The following is an 18,389-nucleotide window of genomic DNA, read 5'->3' on the forward strand; positions in this document are numbered from 1 at the left end:
GAGAAAGAGAAGGAGAGAAACATTAATGTGTGGTTGTCTCTTCCACGCCCTCTACTGGGGACCTGGCCCCCAACCCAGGCATGTGCCTTGACTGGGAATCTTGACATGCGACCTTTTGGTTCCCAGGCCAGCACTCAGTCCACTGAGCCACACCAGACAGGGCCCTAAGTACATACTGAGGAGCTGCCAGACACAACCAAGGGGAGAGGATGTAACCAAAGACATAACCATCTCCATCAGATATTCCACCGGGGCGATCATCAGCAATCCTAGTAAACAGCGTAAGGGAACTCGCCCAATGGGCAGTTTCTGAAACATTATGGACAGAGAATGGAGTTATCAAATAGTCAAAAAGGCAAGTTCTGCTTAGATGTCAGCTGTCAAGACAGTCACAGGCCCAAGCCTCATTTTGGGATCCACATACCAAAATGTAACCCATGGGAGCATGTAAGACTCCGGCCACATTCTTAAAATTAAGATTATCCCCCCGGGGAGGCTGAGTCAGGTGTTTTCTAACCTGGGGTCTGTGCGAGGAGGAGGGCCCAGAAGGTGGTGCTCCTCTTTTCATCTTCCTTCTTTTTTCCATTCCTTCTCATTAAAGACCTTAAAAGCAATATCTGCCAACTGAGGAGAGTTTATGGCAGAATCTTCACTCAATTTTTGCAGTTTTCTCCTGATATCAGGTGCACTTTGTCTTATGAAAGTCGTATCTACCATCCTGATATCCCTGGGGGCCTCTGGGTCAGCGCTAAAGTAGCGCCTGTAGCTTGGTGAATCCTTTATGGGAATTCTGGTGGATCCTCATTAGGCTTTTGCTGTATTTACCAAATCTTCTTCAAACTCTTGTTTAGGTTCCCCTTTTCGCAGACCAGCTAAGAGGCATGTCGTGCAATGCTCTAGTCCGGGCATTCCCCCATCTTTGGGTCCCAGGCTGGTTCGACTGATTAGCTCCTGGGGCTGCATCAGGATCTGCCAGATGAAGCTGATGTGCTTCCCCTGTAGCTCTATCCATGGCCATTCTTCTTTTGTCCCTGAGCATCATATTCATGAGAGTCTGTGTATCAGCCCAAGAGGGAGGATGCGTGGCGAAGGTGGAAGTGAAAAGTTCAGTTGTGCGGAGGGGGTCCTTTCTATAGGAAGGGTTATTATTTTTCCAATAAAAGAAACCTGAGGCTGACAAAGGATTATGCATCCACAAAAAATCAGTCCGCTGACCCTGAGCGTGAAGTCCCCCTCCAGGGTATCGGGGAAGTGGGACATGCCCTGGGTGGAAAACTTGGCTCCGAGGCCAAACACTGTTTGAGATGCAGATACCAGACCATGTCCCTGTGCACCCTGTGCTGACTGAAAGTTGAATTCTGTCTGCCCCGCATAAGGGGCTGGCCAAGACACTTGGGATGCTTCCTGTTCCCCTATTTGAATGAGGGGACAGGAGCCTGTAGTGCCAGGGGGGTTCTGGGGACTGGGCAGGTTTGGGCAGGACAGAGCCAGAAGTGCCGATGAGTTCGTTCTACAGCACAGTCACGCCGTGTTAACCGCAGAGCCTAGGCGGTGCACACGGGCACTCCCTGGAGGGATTCTTCCGGTTTGGCTGTATGTTTGAAAATCTTTGTAAATAAATGTTTGGGAGAATGAACTCTTAATCCAAATTTATTATTTCCTTCTTTTTGCAACGCTCAGTTTTTCTTAAGCTTCTCTTTGATTGCTAAATTCGCCACCACCAGAGCAATTACTTCCCACAAACAAGTTGTCAGAAGCTTCAAATGAATTTTAGACCTAATTTAATTCCCAATTTACTTGCTTATTAAAAAAATCCTAGTTTCTGCAAACTGAATCAACCCTTGATATACCAGTTATGACTTCTTTTAAAAAGCCAGCTGTAAAATGCGAAGCCAGTCACCCCGTGATAGTCCGAATGAGTTAATGAGGACTGGGAGCAGAAAGGGCGTCCAGGGCTTCTGGGACAATCAGCAGACCCCAAGCACAGGTCAAGGAGACTGAGAGTGTGTGTCAAGATGGAAGGAGAGATGAGACTGTGCAGAGGCCAGCTGCTTCCCCAAAGCAAGGACAGACTGGGTCCCAGCGCCTGGGTGGAGATGTGGGGTGCCAAGGACATGTGGATGGGGAACTGGACACTCTAACCACTTCCCAAAATGTGACAATCCCTAGGGAGACCAGCGAGTGGGAGTCAGAAGCTGGAAAAGTGCACATTTGACTTTCTGGCTTCTGTGTCAGAGGTTGGATTCACTCCTGAGACTGCCATAGCCAGTGATCGCAGACTCGGGGACTGAGCAAACAGAAGTGTTTCCCTCACAGCTCTGGAGGCCAAAAGTCCAAAGTCAAGGTGTTGGCAGGGTTGGTTCCTTTTCAGAGGCTGAAAATGAGGGAGAATCCGGTCCTTGCCTGTCTCCCAGCTTCTGGGGCTGCTAGCCATTCCTGGTGTCCCTTGGCTGGGAGACCCAGCACTCCAGTCTCAGCCCCTGTTGTCGTGTGGTGCTTGCTCTCCCGGTGTCGGTTGGTCATGGTGTCTCTCCTTTTCTTCTTCAGAGGACCCCAGTTATCGATTAGGGCCCATTGGAATCCCGCACGACCTCATCTTACCTCTGTTCCATCTGTAAAGACCGTTTCCAGAGAAGGTCACATTCGCAGGTTAGGACTTCATTGTATCTTTTGGGAGGACACAACTTCAACCCATGCCAGAGGTGAACAGGGAGAATGGTGCTGGGCTGTGAATGGTGCTGGGTTGTTCCTCAGATGTGATGCCTGAAGGTATGTGTCAGGATGAGGGGAGAGGCGAGGGAAACACAGAGAAGCCAGCCTGGGGTCGGGATGGAGTGAAACTGGCAACTGAAGCACCCCCAGAACTGCCTACCTCTTGATTTCGTGTTTTATAAGGTCATTAATTGTTCCTACCGTTTACGCCATTTTTAGTCATTGCTTGCAACGGAAAGTATTTGAATTTTTTTATTATTGAAATAAAGTATTTGACCATAAATACTTGAACTCAATGCCTTGGTTTTGGGCTTAAGCCTTAAATGCTTTCCTTTCTACCAACAAAGAGGAAAAAGAAAGTCACGCGTTAGTTATTTCCTTTAGGATGGATGACTCAGAAGATAAATGAGAAACTTGTTCTTTTTTTAAAACCAGCAAACATGATTTCTTTTTAAGTGCCTACAACTACGCTTAAAGTCTTCCAAATGTTCTTTTGAAATATAACCTTATAGCGCTTTTTCTTGTTATTAGTAAAATCTCGTTACTTTCGCAAGTTAAATTATATTTCAATACATTTACGTACTACAGAATTATCAACTCATAGGCTAACCTGCTGTGGAAACAGGAAAAAAAGCACTCAGATGAAAAGAATGCATTTCCGTGAAATAAAGATAAACGGACTAATAAGTTACTCGTTTTTAATAAGTAAATTCTCATTGAATAACTTACCCTTCTGGTAAAATATTTACCATGCTCTTTAAAACCCTTTTAATCAACTGAAACACTCAGACAGCTTGAAGGATTGCATATCCTTTTGTGGCTTAAGAGTTGAGATTAATCAGGGTCAAAATGAGCTCCATCCTTCCTCTGCTCTGGAAAGAGGTGAAATTATTTTTTATTGAAGTACATTTTAATAAGAAGCCAATCGATTTGAAGTGTTTCGAATCTTTGTGGAGCGAGGGCTCTCCGGGCTGGCTCGACCGCTCGGGCTGCGGGGCAGGCCCCTCATTTCACGGGGCTGCAAAGGTCGCGCTCCATCCCAGTGCTTGGATGTTCTGGGTAATTAAGAATCAATTCCCGTTAAATTACCTTAGCACTGGCCCAGGCATGAGCGAGTCAGCAGGAGAACATCTTCTGTGCTCTCTCACTGCTCCATGCGACGTCTCCCTGAGTGGGAAATGATATATAGCAGTGACAGACCGGGGCATCGATAGGAAACGTGGCCCCCAGGCCCTCCCCTCTCTGCACTGAGTCCGGATATGAAAAGGAGAGCCCGGGGGTCTGCATGTCAATCTGCCATTCGCTGCCCCTGGGGCTTCTTATGTTCAGACTAGTCTGACCCCCCAAGTTACTGGACAACCAATGTTGACAGCTAAGGCCCTGGTTCTCACACTTGAGATGGAATCCCCTGTAGGGTGCGTTAAAACTCAGGCTGCTGCCCCACCCCACCACAGGGTCTCTGAGTCAGTGAGGCTGGGCAGGGCCTGGGAGTCTGCATTTCTAACCGTTTTGGGAGGCTGCTGCCGCTGCTGGTCTGGGCACCACATCTTAAGAACCACTGCCATAAGGTGGTTTTGGTGAACAAATGATTGTTCTGGAATGCAGATTTTTTTTTCTTGAGGAAAAATTACTCTCTCTATGTATGTTTTGTTTACATCCAAGGCAGAGACTATACCTTTTCTTCAGACTAGAATGTGGAAAACAGATATCCGTAGAATGCAGAAGAATGCCTATCGTTAGAACGTGAGTAATTCTGGCCAGATGCCACTGAACACCTTTCAGAACCAACACCAAAGACACGGGCCTGAGAAGGAGTTATACAATCCAGAGGAGAGCGGTGTCACTTCCCAGGCGAGCGCACGCATAACATCTCAGAGCTGGTAAACACGGCGTAAAGCAGACGAGTCACCACGTCAGTTTAGTTTCAGAGGATTCTTCCCCAGTTGATTTTATCACTTAGCACAAAAAGAGATTCTTTAAGTTTTGACTTGCCAAACGGTCGCTTGTTAAAGCATCACTGGCCAATCTTGTTCGGAATTGTTCTGGAATACAGATCAACCTGAATAAGCCCGAGGTATTCCTGGCCGAGTTCACGGTGCGGTGCATTTTTTCAGTCGGTGATTCCACAACCACTGGCTTCGTTGGGCCCGCGGTCCCACCCGGCCTGCTTCTCACTGTGCGGGGACAAAGTCGGGCCACAGATCGCGGTGCAGCCTCACTGAGACAACGAGCTCCGCCCACCGAGAGAATCTGACGGCACTCCCCCTTGGAGACGCTGGCACGCTCCGGCTGGTTCATTCCGTCTGGTCCAGGTCATCAGCGCCGCCAAAGGGTTCCGACAGGAGGCCGGGCCCCAGTGCCGAGGGCTCGCAGGCCCTGAGGACAGACGACCTTCTTTTTAAAACTCTGCTAGCACATCAGCACAGATTTGACAGCTGGTTCCCAAAGAATCTTTACGACTCATCAAGGGCCCAGCAAGCACAGGTTCTAGTGGAGGAGCGTGAGTTTGGCTCGCAGCAGCGATGCCGGCCTATCAAGGGGAGAGACGGGTTTCTTTTGAGGACACTGCGTGGCAGCCTTTCCAGCTTTGCGGTCTGGGTGCCAGGCCAGTCCCCGGCTTCTGTTTCACAAATAATTTGGGCTCGTCCTTTGCTTCAGTAGGATTTTGGAGCAGAATCAGTCAAGCGGGCTTTTCATACTCCCAGGAGGAGGTGAAGGCAACATTAAAAGAAACAACCATGTTGTTTACGTTTCCAGAAATGCCTCTTCTGATGATTACCTACAGCCCATCAACGTTAACTGCGTTTTCTTCCTAACCACAGGACTTGAGCTTTAAGATATTTAACATTTCTTTCTGGAAATGCTCACTGGGTTGGCAACTTCTAAAGAGGTGTAAAAGGCAAGAGGTAAATGGTTGAGGAAGGGATTTTTTTCCACTTATTTTATTTTGTTTTTATTTTTTTATTGTTCTTTAAGTACAGTTGTCTCCGTTACCCCCCATCCCCCCAGTCGCACCTCCCACCCTCGATCCTACCCCCTTTGACTTTCTTTGTCCATGTGTCCTTTCTGCATGCTCCTTGACAACCTGAGGAAGGGATTGTTTGAAGGCTAAAGAGAGAGAGAAAAACTCCAGCTGGAAAACTTGCTGGTGTCAGCAGCCTTCTCGGGTTCTGGGCCGTGAGCGCGATGATGCAGGGGAGAGCACGCAGCCCCATGCAGGTAGGTACCGGTGTGGCAGGGCGGGCCATCAGAGGTGCGAGGCCCACCTGAAGTTGAACCTGGTTAACAAGACATCACCTCTCAGGGAATGACATCCTTTTATTCCAACAGTGGTGGCACCATCCAGTCATTAAAGCAAAAATGACACGTGAATTGAACCAAGTGCCAGATAAGGAACCTGTTTCAGCTGTGTAAGTCGGGAGTGTCAGCTGGGTTGACACAGGAAGCTGGCAGAACCCCATCTAATTTGCTCGGCGAATTATGTCACCGATGAGCAGCTGTAGACAGTCCCTCTGGAAGGCAGTTCCCAGCCTGGATGCACATGCAAGCTTACACAGCCCTCCCTGTCTGGGCCCACTGGCGGGGATTCCAGAGGCAGAGGGTCTGGGGGCTGCCTGGTCCTGAAGTTTTGAAATGCTCCCCAGGTGCAGCCAAGAGTGAAAACTAGCTAATTCCTTATTTATCCACCTCTACTGTTACAATTCATAATCCAGAAGCTACATCTACGAAGTCTGCGACAGACACTGTACGTTGTCCACCCAATAGCCACCCCTTTCCTTTCTGATAGAATCTGGTTTTGGTCTCTACCTTCCCTCCTGAGGGTCCAGGAGCTATTCGAGGAGGCCTTGCCCTGGGCGCAGGCTAAGGCACGAATGGGTGAAGCTGGGGTTTCTCCACCTGGGCACTGCTGACACTTGGGCCAGGAGAATTCTTTGTGGTGGGGGCCGCCCTGTGCAAAGTGGGATGTTTAGCAGCATCCTCGGTCTCACCACCAGACGCCAGAAGCACCATCGATCCCCAAGTTGTGACTGACGATCAAAAGTGAGAGTCACTGGGCCCGGCGTGTCACTCGAGGTCTGTGCCTTGCCAAGGACTGTTCGTGGCACCGTCAGCTGAGTGGGAATGCCTTTGGGAAAACATTCTCTTCCTTCTGTGAGACAAGGGGAGGACAAAGGCGCTCTTTCTGTGGGATGCATCCATGGTCCAAGCCTGGGTCCCTGACGTCTCTGGAGGTGTGCCGCCCCCTCCCCTGGAGCTGCCTTCCCTCCTGGCTTCTGCATTGAGAAACAGTGTGGCCCCCTTGTGCTGACAGAGCTGTTTGCTTCCAATGGCTCAACGCTGAATCTAGGGTATCCTTAACCCCTGGGAATTAATTCTGTTCCTCTTTGGAAGGCAGACATTTTGCCACTGACCAATAGGAATAATTGGTCAAAATGTGTCCACCAAGTAGAAAAGTATCAATATATCACCAAGATTATGGCCACGAAGCAGGGTGGTGCCTATGCGACATGCATATCATTTACTTATGTGGTATGTACACCTTCTTTGGCCCTCCCTGCTCAAGGAGAAAGCAGCAAAACCTGAGTTCACCAGTGGTGGCCAGGGACGCACGGAAGCAGATGTTCTGTATCTGTTAGATACAAACCTCACCTTGGCAGGTGTCTGAGGACCCTCCAGGCACCTCTTTTGTGAGAGCCTCAGCATGTGAGGGCAAAGCATTAGAATTGATTCTTTTTCAACAGTCAACCTGACTTGTAGAACAAACTCCTTTCGTGTTTCCACAGCAATTTGTGGGGTCGATGCATGTGATGCTCAATCGCAGTCCCTCTGGTTTTCGACTTGTGCCCCCACCACCATTTCATTCATTGAAAAGGAGTTTTAAAGAGGCCGAAGCTAAAAGCAGATGCTTAACATCATTCACAGGAGACAAGGATTCCAGGTGTTGGCCGCACGGGTGCTGTTTTAAGACTTCTGCAGCCCTGATATAAGCATTTGGACACCTTAGCTCTCAAAGCTCTGCAGTCAGTTGTTACTGCTTCTGGCTCTATGACCCTGGTCCACTGGAACCCAACCCTGGGTTCCTTCTGTTTAAACGGGGACCTATCAGATCCAAACCTAACACAGGGTTGTCGGGTTAGGCCCGATAAGGTAAACAGAATGCTTAGAACAGCAGCAGTGTTCTTAATAAATGCTTTCTATGGTGCTCTGAACAATTGTTAACTGTTGCTAGGAAACTCACAGGGTTAGATATGACAACATAGTGTGCAAATGCCTCCATTTTAATCCAAAACACATAAACCACACTGAATATGAAAAAAAAAAAGAGGAACATAATTATCCATATGGGAAACCTTCAGTTTACAAATAGGATGTTCAAAAAGTTCATTTTCAGTTGACTGGAAGACTCGGTCTCCATAGCAACAATGCTCTAAGTGCAGTTAGGATTCCAAGGACTCACAAAGGCAAATTAATCTTTAATTTCCTGAAATACTGTATGTTTGTTCTGATAAGGTCAAACACGATGGTCCTTTACTAGAAACAAAACAGTAGAGAAACAAAATTGATCAGCAAGTAAGATTAAAATGTTTAGAATCCTGTGGCTTGAACCAAAAAAGGATGAACTAGAAGTCAAATGAGGAAGCTGGGAAGGCCTCCGAGCCCGGGAGATGAGGGCATTTAATCAGAGAGAAGGCTGCCGTGCTTGGTGCAACACCTCCACCGTACTTGCATTTATTAGCCCGAAGTAGGGTCGTCATCAGCCTTTAAATCACAGGTGGCAAGCACAAGGCCCGCGGGCAGAATCCGGTCTGCCACCTGGTTTCTCCTCCGCAGCAGCGCTGAGCTCTCGCTGAACTATTAAGTAGTTACATTTATTTAGTCCTAAAATTACATTCGGCCCTTTGAAGGTGACTGCAAGGCTGATGTGGCCTCCAGTGAAAATAAGTTTGACGCCCCTGCTTTAAGTGAATAAAAAGCATTTGGGGAAGCAGAGGCAGGCATTTTCCTGCACAAATAGATCGCACCTGGGACTCAAAAGGGGAGGCGCTGGTGCACACACAGGCCACGGCCAGAGCTGCACGGAGCAGAGGCCACAGGATAAGGAGGGCGTGCGTAGGCAGCCCTGGGGGGAGTAGTCGCTTCTTTGGAAGACCCAGGTTGTTCCAGAAAGGCTGACTGGTGAGAGGTAGTGGCAGTGCGGGTCATTGTGGCTTAGGAGGCACTTCTCACTTCAAACTGTGGTAAGAGTGGAGTCCAGCCCCCCACCTGGGCACATGGGAAGGCCTCACCAGGGTCACAAAGCCTGTTTTGTAAGAGACGGAGCTTTGCCTGGAAAGTGGGTCCAGCGTGCAGCAGCGCGGGTGCTCATTTATGAACGGAGCCCAAGCTCGACTGGATCCCTTTGAAGGCCATCTCCCCGTGTGTGCGGTCTTTTACACTGCACTGGTTCAGTGAAATGTTAATTAGGTGCTAAGTATAAAAAATGATCCTTGGTCAAATAACTTGGAAACTGGCAGGTGAGAAAAAGAAATCACATTTTTCTGCTCTGGGACCTCAAAGCCTTCAACATGCTAATTTGTACTGTGGATTTTCATGAAGGGAATACAGCGCAAGGCAAATTTTCTAAGCCCAAGTGACCATAAACCCTTATTTTCTGGAACTTCCCCAGGACGAGTGTCCTGGGGCACATGCTTAGAAAAGGTTTCCTCTTGAACACGTAAAACATTAGCTCTCCTTGGACACCCGTCCGGGCAACCCGACAGTCACCGAGGCTCCTCGAGGCGCGGCCCCCACCCGCACCTCCCTTCCCCATGTCACCTCTGGTTATCCTCCCAGAGGTTTCAGCTTATCATCTAAATGGTGCGTGTGTTTCAATCCGAAAATGTGGAAAACCAAACAAATCACTTCTGACACACAGGAAGCTTCAATAGCAGGATTTCAGGCACCTTTATTCATGGCAGAACTTTTTGGTCGGGGGAGTGTGCCTCAGGGGCCTTTCCAGCACTCAAGGAAGCCAGCCCCTCCCTCAGTCCTGACCAGCCTCCCCCCCGCACCACCTCCAGTCGCCCTGTCGGAGGCTCAGGCTCGCAGACACCCTGCACACAGGAGGTGCCGGCTGCGGCTGCGCGGCTGGAGTCCAGGAGGCTCTCGGGCTTTCAGGGCTAAACTTTGCAGCACAACCTACTGGCCCATCAAAGGAGTTTTCGCAGCTGGGTAATAATAGGGGTTAATCCATTTTATCACAGAAGAAATGTGCTCCTTGATGTTCTCCATATAATTTATAAATAGGAAAAATTAGTTCTTAATATTATTATATATTTGTAATATAAACAATCAAGACTGGTTATATAGAAAAATTTTAGAAAATCAAACTGTGTTCGTGAAGGGTTCTCCTCCATGAGGCACTATACTGTGCCTTAACTTTTTCATTTTTTTTTCTGTGCAAAATCACTTTGCTGAGTCAGTCTCGGCTGGGATTTCCTTCCCAGCCAACCCTGGCCTCTAGGCTTAGCAGTCCTGACAGTACATTTGTGAGCAGCAGAGTTACAATCCCTGGCTTCTAAGATCAATAATAAAGCCATTACTCTGCAAGAATGTAGGTAAGAAATAGTTTAAGGAAACAGTATTTCTTAAAAAACTTGAGCCTACTACAAGTCCTTTATAATTTTCTAGGGAAGCAACTGGTCTGGAGTTAATATTGTTTCTTTTCCTTTTCTGTTTCTTTTTCCAGTCAATCAGGAGCTCAAAGAAAAAATGGAGTAACTGAGTTTTAAAATCCTGCCAGATTTTATATGGTAACTATTGTAGATGAACAATGTAAGAAGGTCCTACTCAAGTATTCAGATCTCATGCAGAACTCTAACTAATGAATGCCTCATTACATCAGGCAATTCTGTTGTCTTTCATATTTAAAAATTCTCACAGCAAAGGGGCAGTGGTCACTATTCATTACTCTAGCATCTGACTTCCAAGACTTAGACACAAAATCTAAGTTCGAGTTTTGGCAACAGAGCAGTGCCAGGCATTTCTCAATAAACAATTTTAAATGTCTTTAACCATTCGAAAGGACCACCAACATACTGTTTGGTGTTAGTTCAACAGTCACTCTGTGCACAATTAAAGAACCCCAAACTCAACAAGTGTCTTACTTCACGAAGTCTAATTATAACAGAATAACATACTGTATGTCTAATAGGAAAAAAATTACACAGCAACGTTTATCAAACAGCAACTACTACAAAAGAACTGATAGAAGAAAAATGATTTCACAAAAATACACTAAAAATTTTGACAATTTTATGTAGGAACCGCCAAAGTTTTAGTGTTTAATATTTAATAGCACAGCTGACCAAGATCCAAGATGTGAAGTTATCAAGTTTGAGAAACGGGGTGGGATCACTCTATCAACTAACTATATAGTATGTGATGAGAAGAACGCACACTTTACAATATCAAACCTGTCTACACATAGTAATTAGTTGCAAAGAGCCATTTGGTCTTCTCCTGGCTTGTAAAACCAATGTTCCGGATTTCAGTGTAAATTAGCAACCTATTGAAAAAGGAAAAACCATCAACACGTTATTCATTGTAGGAGGACAAATAATGATACTTAGAATTATCAAGTAAAAACCCTTTCAGAACCCCCTATTGAACTAAACTTATTTTCTGTGCACAACATTCTAGCAGAAATACATTTAATTGGAAATCTTTTATTAAAGAAACTTCTGAATCCATTTCCTCCTCCTACGCCTTTCTTTGTATCATGCCTGTAACTCCAAGTCTTCAATTCTCAAGAGGATGTTCTCATTCACTTGAAGGATTTTTGAGATACAAGAAGCTTCTCAGACTGGTGGGACATTTTCGAAATCCTCTCTATATAGGAATACAGATGACCACCCACACAAAACCACCATGTGATTTACTCACACAGAGAATCAACCCAATCTATTGTTAAGATAACAGCAAATGTAAGGCTTTTATCTCTCAAACCTCTATTTATTTTCTTGTACTTTGAAAAGCAACTTGTATTTCATTATAACTTATAATTTGGTCCAGCGAGGACATGCCCAAAAATTTTTTAAAAAATATATGGTGTCTTTTACTATATATTCTGCTTGGTACTGTAGTTACTTAAAAATTCTCAGTAAACTCTATTTTTATTGAGAATGAAAGTACTAAAAATGGTATGGGAGAAAAAGAAGTTTCAAAATCCTCACCAAAAGGATAATGGGGACACAGGTCTAATGAATAAAAACGGGGGACACGCCACACTCACCCTGCCCTCCCCTCACCTTCAGCTCTTCTGTGTGGCAGGTATCTTGTTCTCCCCTTCCAGCTCTTCCACCCCGGCCTGCGTCATGAGGTCTGCGATGTTTTTCTCCAGGTCATCAATGCGACTACTCATATCATCAAGTGGTGAAGTTAAAGACGAAGCACATCATCACCTCCCATGCCTAGCCTTTTCTTCCAGGGCCTGTAGAGTATGGCCTTAAACACACCTGTCTTAGTGAAACTGGTTTTCCCATTCCCTTTGGACAGCCATGTGTTGCACAGTGACATTTCCGTCGACAGTGGACCAAATACATGACAGTGGTATATCAGATAGCCTGGGCGTGTAGCAGGCCACTCCTTCTAGGTTTCTGTAACACACTGTCATAGTCTGCATGAGGATGACATCATTCAAGGACACATTTCTCAGAACGTATCTGAGTCATTGAGCAGGGCACAGCTGTAAGCTGGCAGTTAAGAGCACAGGGGTCTTGGGGAAGGAATGAATCCCAGCTCTATCCTTCACTAGTGATGGGATGTGGGCAAGTTGTTTTACTTTTCTAGGCTTCTGTTTTTTGTCTGCTAAATAAAAGGAACACTACAACCCTTTCATCAGGTGATCAGAGGAAAGATACACATAAAATGTTCGGCTCGCGGTCAACAGTCCATCATATGAGGCATGATTATGATAGACTGTCAATTCCCTGAGGCTGGTGTCTAGCTCAGCTGTGTCCCCAGCTCTTCACACGGTACTTCTCAAGAAAAGTACCCTCATATTTTGCTGTGTATTGTGTGCTCCCCTGTATGATGAGCACTCAGGTTTTTTGTCTAAACATTCAGGAAAAACATCTTTGGTTTTAATTTTTTAATTCAATTTAAAAAGTCCAAGGAAACCAATTATCATATTCTAGGGTGTTATTTTGCATATGGATAGCATTATAGTTTTCTAGAATTACACTCTTAATGCATAAGCACAAATAAAATAATTAAAAACATTTATATAGATACAGAATTTGTACTCCTCATGTATAATGTGCACCCTTATTTTCGCTAAAAAATCTGGGCGAAAAAGTGCGCATTATACAGGGTAAAGTACGGTACATCATGCTCAGTAAAAAATTTGGTAAATGACTGGCTGAAGTTGGCCCGAACACCATCCATTCATTGACACCACTACCGAGAAAGTAGGATGCAAACACCCATTAGAGGCTGACTACAAATTCAAAGGATATTTCTTCCAATGATCTGGTCGGACATGGTCTGAAACTTATCTTGCATCTGTTGCAGGAGTGTCTGCACCTATGAACCAACAAAACGAAACACCCACTCTCACCGTGAGACACCGCCACGGGATGAGGAGAGGAGCCCTGGTCCCAGAGGGAGTCCAGGATCCTGGGTTCCAGCTCCAACTCAGCCTCTTGGGCTTCAACATGGCATTTCGCTCTCCCGGTTGGTTTCTTCATCTGTCAAATTAGGCTGATGGGTCGGTGAAGCCCTCCCCGTTTGGGCCCCGCTACCATCCAAAATTGGTTGGGTCTTTTGGTAGTTTTTGAGGGCTTGGAGGCATCAGGGTGTGAGGGAGGCGCTGAAGGATGGGCTGCGCGGCGAGCTGAGGGGTGTGGGCTAGAAGCTGGCGGGGACCAGGGGGTCACCCAGGGGTGCGGCTCAGGAACAGGTGAGTGGGGGTTAACAAACCTGCGGACGTCAGCAGGCGCAGGGGCCCACACCCAGCGGCCCGGGAGGGTGGGGATAAAGGTGGCCGGAGGCCTCGGCAGGCGAAGCCTTTAGAAACTCGGCCTCCTGAGACCAGGCCCCCCGCGGCCGCGGAGGAGACGCCCGGGTCCGCGAGCCTTGCCTGCGCCGCCCCGGGATGCCACGGCCTCGGGCCCACACAGACCACCCTTACCACCGAGGTGAGATCCTGCACGGTCTTGGGGTCAGTCTCGGCCATCTCCCCGGTTCCCAGTTTGGCGGTGATATCTCAGACCGTCACCAACACTTCCGTTTGTCAGCGCAGACGCCCCCAGCGGCTTCTTCTCGCGACGACAGATGACAGTCGCGCGACCGCGGGGTGTTGTGGGAGCTGTAGTTGGTGTCACGCGCCGACGAGGCCTGCGGTCTTGCGCGTGCGTCCGAGCGAGGCCCCGCCTCTCCTCTGCACTCAGCACCTCCCCCCGCCCCCGCTCGCCCTAGCCACGCCCCTAGCCACGCCCCGCAGTCAGTACTGGTGGAAAAAGCGAAGCGAGGCCATGGGGTCCTCAGTTAAAGGGGTTGTTTTCACCTCTTCCCTGGATGTCATTAAAGATTGCACTGGTTGTTTTTGGCCCTGTTGAAACGCACTTGCTAGGTACCTGTGAGGTGTCAAGTTCAGGCCTGTGCTGCCGTTTGCCTTCCAACAAAACCCCACGAACACCTGGGGTACGCTGAAGGTACCAGGCGTGAGGGTTGAAACCATCATGCACCCAGCTGCCCAGCCGAGGGCCTGGCTACGCCCTTGACCGCAGTGTTTTTCCTTCTCCCCACGAGGGGTGAGTGGACGTGCTGGTGCAGTGGGGCAGGTTGGTTTTTGCTTTTAATTGAATTATAAAACACCTTCTGGTTGGTGCAGAGATCCTAAACTACTTTTCGCAAAGCCCACACTCTCTTATAACACACCTCCCCCCGACCCCAAGTCAAGAAACATGGCCAATCCCCTGGAAACCCTTCAGTCCCTTTCCTTTCATTCCCATCCACCCACGAGGGTGACCAATGAACTGACTTTGAACACAATTGGTTCATTTTGCCAGTATTTTAACTTCATATAAATGGAATCGGACAGTAAGGCCTTCTTAGTGCATGACTTCTTTCATTCAACATGATGTCCACCGCTGCTGAGGAAGGGGGGCGGGGAAGGGTTTTGGTTTGGTTACAGAGTGAGCAGTGGGCGGTTTAAGAGACTGGATTTGGTTAAGGAGGGGCGCTGCTGAGTTGGGAACCTCAAGTGCCAGCCTCACAGGTGGCCTCCAAAGTGGGTCTCATTGGCTAGGGGTAGGAGATACAGTCCTTATCATTTAAGGACTGTATTTTGGCCGGATTCCAGCTTGATTTTGGCTGCAGAGAGGCTGTAAGGGAACCCACCAGTGTCTGTAACGCTCAGGAAATTTAAATGGGGGTTGGCCACGAGGGCAGAAGACTCAACTCTCTTCTCCCAACTTCACTCCCTGACCTCAACTTCACCTCCCTCACCTGTGTCCCCTCTTTGCACCCCACCCCATCTTCCTTTCTATCCCAAAGGGACTCAGCTCTTTATAATTAGTTGTTGTTAACTGGTGTTTGGTTAGTGCTTTATCTGATCACTTAAAATAAACATCTCTCAGTGTTTTAACTTAATCCTCAGAAGAATCCTCTGATACAATTATCACCATTATATAATTTTGGGGGCTGAAACCTTAAACCAGGCAGTGAGACTAGGGAGTAAGAGATAGGACTTGAGCCCAGGACTTTCTGACTCTACCTTCTCCTTTTTCTGTCATTCTAGAATTCTCTGAGTTGTCTCAGTTTAGAGCAGGGTTGCTCAGCAGTGGTGCCACTGGAATTTTGGGTCAGCTAATGCTTTGTTGTTGTGGGGGTGTGGGGTGCCCTGTGTATTGTAGGATGTTTAGTTGCTTCTCTGACTTATATCCAGGAGATGCCAATAGCATCACCTCCACCCAGCTGTGACAACCAAAAATATCTCCAGACACCATCAAGTGTCTCCTGGGGTGGGTGGGTGGGATGGGGGTCACCCTGAGTAGAGAACCACTGGCTTTAGAGGGATCTAGAGATATTGCCTAGAATTCTGCTTGTTTGTTCTTCACGTATGAATTTATTTTCCCTTGGGCCTTTTCTTGAGGATTTTCCTCTGTACTTATTGAGATTGAAGGATAGTGTATGAGATTCTTAGGGCTGCTGTAACAAAGTGCCACAAACTGCTCAACTTAAAACGAGAAATTTATTGTCTCAGGGTTCTGGTGGCCAGAAGTCTGAGATTAAGGTGTCAGGGGGGTTGGTTCCTTCTGCGGAGTTTGAGGAGAATCTGTTCTGTGCCTCTCTCCCAGCCTCTGGTGGCTGCTGGCAATGCTAACTTTTTAAATTTATAATCCTCATCCGAGGATATGTTTATTGATTTTAGAGACAGAGAAAGGGAGAGAGAGAGAGATAAGGGGGAAATGAGAGAGAGAGAGAGAGAGAGAGAAGAAACATTGGCCAGTTGCTTCCCATATGAGTCCTGACCAGGGATCAAACCTGCAGCCCAGGTATGTGCCCTGACCCGGGATTGAACCCGGACCCTTTTGGTGTATGTGATGATGTTCCAACAACTGAGCCACCCAGTCAGGGTGGCTGCTGGCAATTCCTGATGTTCCTTAGCTTGTAGGTGTTACTTAGCTAGTATCACTCTAATCTCCACTTCCATCTTTCCATGGCCTTTGACCTGTGTGTGTCCTCACTTCTTCCTATGGAGTAGGGGCTCAGTCTATTCCAATATGATCTTACTCAAATTATTTATATCTGCAAAGACCCTGTTCCAAATAAGGCCGCATTCTGAAGTTCTGGGAGTTAGGACTTCAACGTGTCTTTTTTGAGGGGTGGGGACACACAGTTCAACCCATAACAGCAAAATCATACCACCTCACATTTGTACCATACCTGGTATTTTATAAAGTGTTGGCATGAAGCTCCAGAATTAGTTAGCTAGTAAGTAGTCAGTCCTGGGTGGGATTTCAGGCCTTTTCACTTTGGACCCCAAGCCCTGGAGCTACCATGCCTAGCACAGAAGCCTGGCTGCCCACACTCAGATTTCTAGCCACATCCGGCTGATGGTTGTGAGTAGCACAGAACATGAATTAGCATGAAGGCTGGCGGGTGTGTGTGTGTGTGTGTGTGTGTGTGTGTGTATTTCTGGAAGGAGATTTGAAGGCTTTTTATCCAAATTGAAATTTTCTTTACATAAACAGTAGACAAATGGCACATTTTTGTCGGATACTCTTTTCCTGCACTTAGAAAAGCAGTGCATGTTCTCTCTGCACAGAGACCAGGGTCTCTGAAACTGCTGCTGTCCGCAAAAGCTTCACTAATTTGTAGTCATGGCCGATACACTTTGTAGGGTTGACACACTGAACCTAACTGAACATTGTTCCATTAACAAAACTACTGTATCATGTGTAAGGCACTAGTAATTAACCTTTAAAACTTTGGTTTTGAACAACCCTCATTTTAAACCTTTAAGTGTCACAGTGGTCTTACCTTCCCTTAGCATTTTTTAAATAGCTCCTCCTAGACTAACTGCATAACTGAAGTAATTCTCTTTTTTCCCTTTCAAGATGGTTTGGTTTTACATTAGCTTAATGGGGTACTTTTATCATTGTTCTTTGGCAGGGCTGTTCTCTCCACACGCTTCCTTCCCCAGATCCATGCTAAGGAAGGTGGTAATGCACCTGTGTGTCTACACTGCACTGAGATGTCTGTGTGTGTTTACCCTGCATAAACGGAGGAGGAATGTCCATCGCTGGGCCTTAGAAAACTTTTAATTCGTCCTTTCCCTGGTTGTACCTCAGGGAGGCCCTGGTTGGGCCTCAGCTCTGCTAGGACCCAACCTGGTTGTGAGCTGCGGTTCTCCCGGTTTTCTCCCAGGTTGCTGCCGAGAGTCACACACCTGCGGGCGTGGCGCTACAGCAGTTGTAGGATATGGTGCCTCATCCTTCTAGTGGCCTGGGCTGTGCTTGCTCCCAGCCCTTAGTGGACACTTTAAACCTTTTCTGTCTCTTCAAACCCATAATATAAATGTGTAAAACATCTGGCTCATAGGAGGCACTTACTGAATACGGTGCTACCTCAGTACTCCCCGTTAATTCCTTCCGGAAACCCGTGGTGAGTGCCGAAACTGACGAGTACCAAACAAGTGAGAGTGATGAAGCATTTTCTCTGGGGGGGCGGAGTCGTGACTCATCCTCAGTCTAGCAAGTGGGATGAGTCCAGAGCAAGTGCGGAGTGCTGAGACATTTTCTCATCAAAATGCAACAGGCACAGGGTTTGACAAGTTCTGGAGCCAACGAGCACTGAGGTGTGACTGCAGTAGCACCTCCCCTTTCTTTTTAGGGCTCTCACTAGAGGAATCTTGCTGTCTATCTTCTCTATCTACCTACCTATCTATCATCATCTACCATCAGTCTCTCATCTGATCTGTCATCAATCATCTACTTATCCTCTATCAATCATCTACCGTCAATGTATCATCTACCTATAATCTATTTATTTATTGTCAATCTATCATCAAGCAATCTATCATCAGTTAATCTATCTACTTATCTATCATCAATCTGTCGATCAAGCTATCATCAATCAATCTATCATCAACCAATTTATGATCTCTCTGTGTAATCTATTCTAATCTG

The 18,389-nt window shown here is 47.1% G+C and overlaps 1 protein-coding gene across 1 annotated transcript; it reads right to left on the minus strand.

Annotated features, from left to right (window-relative positions):
- Window positions 1-9,633: 9,633 nt before the first annotated feature.
- Window positions 9,634-14,038, minus strand: HSBP1 (heat shock factor binding protein 1). The gene is made up of 4 exons (XM_045819204.1): window positions 13,886-14,038; window positions 13,212-13,278; window positions 12,003-12,123; window positions 9,634-11,260 (listed from the first exon to the last, which is right to left on the minus strand). The coding sequence occupies exons 1-3, from the start codon at window positions 13,928-13,930 to the stop codon at window positions 12,005-12,007; spliced, it is 231 nt and encodes a 76-aa protein (XP_045675160.1). The 5' UTR covers window positions 13,931-14,038; the 3' UTR covers window positions 9,634-11,260; window positions 12,003-12,004.
- Between the last annotated feature and the right edge of the window lie 4,351 nt (window positions 14,039-18,389).

Source organism: Phyllostomus hastatus, unplaced genomic scaffold, assembly GCF_019186645.2.
Source record: "Phyllostomus hastatus isolate PE091 unplaced genomic scaffold, TTU_PhHast_1.1 phas_scaffold_345, whole genome shotgun sequence".
In the NCBI taxonomy this organism is placed as follows: Eukaryota; Metazoa; Chordata; class Mammalia; order Chiroptera; family Phyllostomidae; genus Phyllostomus; species Phyllostomus hastatus.